Genomic DNA, 5324 nt, shown 5'->3' with positions numbered 1-5324 from the left:
CTACCTCACTGGAGACTCGTGGATTAGACAATAGTGATAGGTGGATACAGGTGAGGGGGATGGTTAGCAGATTAATGGAACAAATGACAAAGGCTAGAGATCAAAAGGAAATTATTTTTCTTGTTACTTGGATATCATTATTTGGCTGTAGTCTGGATCTTGTTAAGGATTAATGTGATACCATGGTTTCAGACAGGGAAAAGGGATTAACTTATTACAGGCTAGTCAACTTGCTGCTGATGTTGGGAAATCACTGGGAAGAATGAAGAAACAATATAACTGCATCTCAAGAATGTCAGTCAGTTCATGGCAGACAGCATGGGTTTGGTAAGGGGAGAGGAACACAAGAGACTGCAGACTGGAATCTTGAGCAAAACAAAAAGTGCTGGGAGAAACTCAGCAGGTCAGGCAGCAACTGTGGAGGGAATAGACAGATGACGTTTTTGGTCGAGACCCTTCTTCAGACTGATAGAATGAGGGGGGATATAGGCAATAGACAATAGGTGCAGGAGGAGGTCATTCGGCCCTTCAAGCCAGCACCGCCATTCAATGTGATCATGGCTGATCATTCTCAATCAGTACCCTGTTCCTGCTTTCGCCCCATACCCCCTGACTCCGTTATCCTTAAGAGCTCTATCTAGCTCTCTCTTGAATGCATTCAGAGAATTGGCCTCCACTGCCTTCTGAGGCAGAGAATTCCACAGATTCACAACTCTCTGACTGAAAAAGTTTTTCCTCATCTCCGTTCTAAATGGCTTACCCCTTATTCTTAAACTGTGGCCCCTGGTTCTGGACTCCCCCAACATTGGGAACTTGTTTCCTGCCTCTAACGTGTCCAACCCCTTAATAATCTTATATGTTTCGATAAGATCCCCTCTCATCCGTCTAAATTCCAGTGTATACAAGCCTAGCCGCTCCAGTCTTTCAACATATGACAGTCCCGCCATTCCGGGAATTAACCTAGTAAACCTATGCTGCACGCCCTCAATAGCAAGAATATCCTTCCTCAAATTTTGAGACTAAAACTGCAAGTGCGGTCTCACTAGGGCCCTATACAACTGCAGAAGGACTTATTTGCTCCTATACTCAACTCCTCTTGTTATGAAGGCCAACATTTCCATTGGCTTTCTTAACTGCCTGCTGTACCTGCATGCTTCCTTTCAGTGACTGATGCGCTAGGACACCTAGATCTCGTTGTACATCCCCTTTTCCTAACTTGACACCATTTCAGATAATAATATGCCTTCTTATTCTTACCACCAAAGTGGATAACCTCACACTTATCCACATTAAACTGCATCCACCCACTCACACAACCTGTCCAAGTCACCCTGCAACCTCATAGCATCTTCCTCACAGTTCACACTGCCACCCAGCTTTGTATCATCTGCAAATTTGCTAATGGTACTTTTAATCCCTTCATCCAAGTCATTAATATATATTGTAAATAGCTGCGGTCCCAGCACCGAGCCTTGCGGTACCCCACTAGTTACTGCCTGCCATTCTGAAAGGGACCCATTTATCCCCACTCTTTGCTTTCTTGTCTGCTAACCAATTTTCTATCCATGTCAGTACCCTACCCCCACTACCATGAGCTCTCATTTTGCCCACTAATCTCCTATGTGGGACCTTGTCGAAGGCTTTCTGAAAGTCAAGGTACACCACATCCACCGGCTCTCCCCTTGTCCACGGAAGGGAGTTGACGTGGGGGCCGAGTGGGTGGAGGGAAGGAGGGGGGTGAGGGTGGGGGGAGGAGAGAGTGGGGGAAAGGGGGTGGTGGGGAAAGGGGGGGGGAGTGAGAGTCGGTGAGGAGAGAGTAGGGAGAGAGTAGGACAGGGGAGGGGGACAGCAGAGGTGGGGTGGTTGGGGGAAGAGAGAGTGGGGGTCAGGGGAGAGTGGGAGGAGCAGAGAGTGGGGGTGGGAGGGAGAATGGGACTGGGGAAGGAGGAGGTGGTGGTGGGGGGGAACAGATAGTGGGGGTGGGGGGAAGGGGACAGTGGGGGTCAGGGAAGAGTGGAGGGAGGAAAGGGGGAGAAGGTGGTTGGGGGGAAGGGGACAGTGAGAGTGAAAGGGGGATGAGGGGGTGGGGGAGGAGAGGGGGTGTGGGGGAAAGGGGGGGTGGTGGTGGTGGTGGGGGGGAAGGGAGACAGTGGGGGTGGGGAAGAGGGGACAGTGGGGGTGGGGAGGGGCAGTGAGAATGGGGGTGGGGCGAGTGTGGGGAGGGTGGGGGTAGGAGGGGGTGAGGGTGGGGGGAGGAGGGGGTGAGGGTGGGGGGAGGAGAGGAGTGGGAGAGAGAGTGGGGCTGGGGGAGGAGAGTGGTGGAAAGGGGGGGTGGGGAGAGTGGGAGTGGGGCTGGGGGAGGAGAGAATGAGGGGGTGGGGGGAGGAGAGAGTGGGGGAAAGGGGATGGTGGGGAAAGAGGGGTGGGGGAGAGTGCGGGTGGGAGGGAGAGTGCGGGTGGGGAGGAGGAGGGGTGGGGAAGGGGACAGCAGGGGAGGGGGTGGTGGTGGGGGGTTGAGAGAGTGGAGGAGGGGGAAGGGGGACAGTGGGGGTCAGGGGGACAGTGGGGGTCAGGGAAGTGGGGGGAGGGAGGAAAAGGTGGGTGAGGGGGAAGGGGACAGTGAGAGTGAAGTAAGGGTGGGAGGAGGAAGTGTGGGGGGGAAGGGGGGTGGTGGTGGGGGAAGATAGTGGGGGGAAGGGGGAGAATGGAGGGGAGGGGGACGGTGAGAATGCAGGTGGGGCGGGTGGGCGTAGGAGAGGGTAGGGGTGGGAGAGGGGTGAGGGGAGGAGAGAGTGGGGGAGGCGGGGGTAGGGGTGGAGGAGAGTGAGAGTGGGGCTGGGGGAGGAGAGAGTGGGAGGGGAGAGAAGAGAGTGGGGGAAAAGGGGGGCCAGTTACAACCGGCCCTTTGAGGGCAACCATAATGCTGATGTGGCCCGGGGTGAAAATGAGTTTGACACCCCTGCTGTATAAGAAAATAACTGCAGATGCTGGTACAAATCGAAGGTATTTATTCACAAAATGCTGGAGTAACTCAGCAGGTCAGGCAGCATCTCGGGAGAGAAGGAATGGGTGACGTTTCGGGTCGAGACCCTTCTTCAGACTGATCCTGTTACTATTATCCAAATGTTCCGCAGCTTTGTCTTTTATAATTGACTCCAGCATCTTCCCCAATTATCTTTAATCAGACTTTACCGGACTTTTCCTTGCACTGGACGTCATTCGCTTTATCGTGTATCCGGACACTGTGGATGGTTCGGTTGTAATCATGTAGTCTTTCTCCTGTGGCCAGCACGCAACAAAAAGCTTCTCCCTGTACCTCAGTCCACGTGGCAATAAACTAAGCTGAATTAAAGTAAATGGGCAGACGACGTCTCAGGTCGGGACACTTTTGTTTAACAACAACGGCCGAGCAACAGATCGTGCGTGAGATGCTATAGAGGGCAGCCTTGTTGTGAGTGAGTGGTTGTGGTGTGTGTGTGCGTGAGAGATACGTAGAGAGAGGAGGAGGGAGGGAGGGAGGGAGGGGGGGGGGGGGGATTCCAGCAGGGGAGTCCCAATGATGCAGTCTCGCGTTTGCCAGCCAGCTGCGAGTGTAACTACCGTGTAGTTTGGGTCTGGATGTTGCCAGAGTGCCGGGGATATTCTTGCTGCCAGGTTTCCATCAGCCTGTGGTCACAGAGCCGCGGGCTGCCCCATGCTGGAGGGCGCAGTGCCTGGAGATGCCGGTACCCTGGACACTGATGCGGGCAGACATGTCGCCAAGGAGGTGCCCCCCGGTGGGGAGGGACTGAGCGGCTCCCGGACAGTCGGGGGGACAGAGGGGGAAGACTGTCAAGTCCCCGAGGCCGGGATGGAGGGGAAGGAGTGCAAGATCGGCGTGTGGGTGTACCAGGAGGAGAAGCTAGTCTCCGGCTTGTCCAGGCGCACCAGCTGCCAGGATGTGATCGCCGCTCTGTTGGAAGATGCGGGGCTGAGCGACCTGTTGTCCGGAGCCCTGGACACCTACAGCCTGGTGGAGAAGTGGCGGGGCTTGGAGAGGACTCTGCCCAACAAGACCAAGGTGCTGAGGCTGTGGGCGGCGTGGGGAGAGGAGCGACACAATGTCACCCTGGTGCTGGAGAAGACACGAGTGGAGCTGGGCAGCACGGGGCCACGGAGCGCTCAGGCCAAGGTGGTCGCCAGCAAGGGCAAGGCGGGCAACCCGGGCAAGGCGGGGAGCACGACGGCCATGTCCCGGGACAAGCACAGGAGGGTGGTGAGGAAGGCGTTCAGGAAGCTGGCCAAGATGAAGCGGTGCAAGCGGCAGGAGAGCGGCGGGCAGGGTGGGGAGGGTGGGGAGGGTGGGGAGCGCATGGAGACGCTGGTACACCTGGTGTTGTCCCAGGACCACACTATCCGCTGGCAGGGCGGGGAGAGCTGGCAGGGCGGGGAGAGCTGGCAAGGTGGGGAGGGCGGGGAGCGCATGGAGACGCTGGTACACCTGGTCCTGTCCCAGGACCACACTATCCGCCAGCAGCTGCAGCGGCTGCGGGCCCTGGACCGCGACATTGAGCGCTGCGAGGCCACTGTGCACCAGGACAGGATCAGGGAGCACGGCGCCAACTACGTGCAGGACACGTACCTGGAGGGAGGGGGCGGCGGGATAGAAGGGGAGGAAGGGCCGGCGGACGGGGTCCCGTTGCTGGAGGAGGCCGTGTTGCTGGATCAGCTGGACACCAGTGTGAGCGCTGGGCAGCGCCTGGACAGTGAGCTGGAGACGTGCGCCCTGGAGCTGGAGCAAAGCCGGGCTGCCCGCGACCACCAGCGGGGGGAGATGGACAGGTTGCTGGGGGAACTGCGCCAAGCACAGCGGACAGTCCAAGCCCCCCAACCCACGGGCTGGACCCCCACCGGCTGCCCGGCCGCCACCGGCACCGACGACTCCGACACCGGCCTCAGCTCCATGAACAGTCTGGACTCCGACGCCACCCCAGTCTCTGAATCCCTGGTCTAGTCCGCACTCACTAGCCGGGGCTCGGGGAGGGAGGGCACTTGTGTTTGTGCACTCTGTAACTTGGGCAATACATGCTGGAAATCTGAACTAAAAACAGAAAACAACCCCCAGCATGTCAGGCAGCATCTGTGGAGAGAGAAGCCGGGAACGTCCACGCCATGCAGAAGGTACCCTTGCTTTCATCCGTTAGGGCGTTGAGTTGTCAGAGTCAGGATGTCATGGTGCAGCACTGCATGGCTTTGGTTGGGCTGCATCTGGAGCATTGCATGAGAGCACTAGTCGCCCCATCATAGGAAGGACGTGGAGGCTTTGGAGACGGTGTAGGAGACTA

The 5324-nt window shown here is 57.2% G+C and overlaps 1 protein-coding gene across 1 annotated transcript; it reads left to right on the top strand.

The window, feature by feature from the left end:
* The first annotated feature begins 3850 nt into the window (after nucleotides 1-3850).
* Nucleotides 3851-4993, top strand: rassf10a (Ras association domain family member 10a). The gene is made up of 2 exons (XM_078414898.1): nucleotides 3851-4322; nucleotides 4443-4993. Exons 1-2 carry the CDS (start codon nucleotides 3851-3853, stop codon nucleotides 4991-4993), a joined length of 1023 nt encoding a protein of 340 aa, XP_078271024.1.
* Nucleotides 4994-5324: the final 331 nt, after the last annotated feature.

Source organism: Rhinoraja longicauda, chromosome 18 (assembly GCF_053455715.1).
Source record: "Rhinoraja longicauda isolate Sanriku21f chromosome 18, sRhiLon1.1, whole genome shotgun sequence".
Classification (NCBI taxonomy): domain Eukaryota; kingdom Metazoa; phylum Chordata; class Chondrichthyes; order Rajiformes; family Arhynchobatidae; genus Rhinoraja; species Rhinoraja longicauda.
The sequence above is the reverse complement of the archived record's forward strand: the minus strand, read 5'-3'. Positions and strand labels throughout refer to the sequence as shown.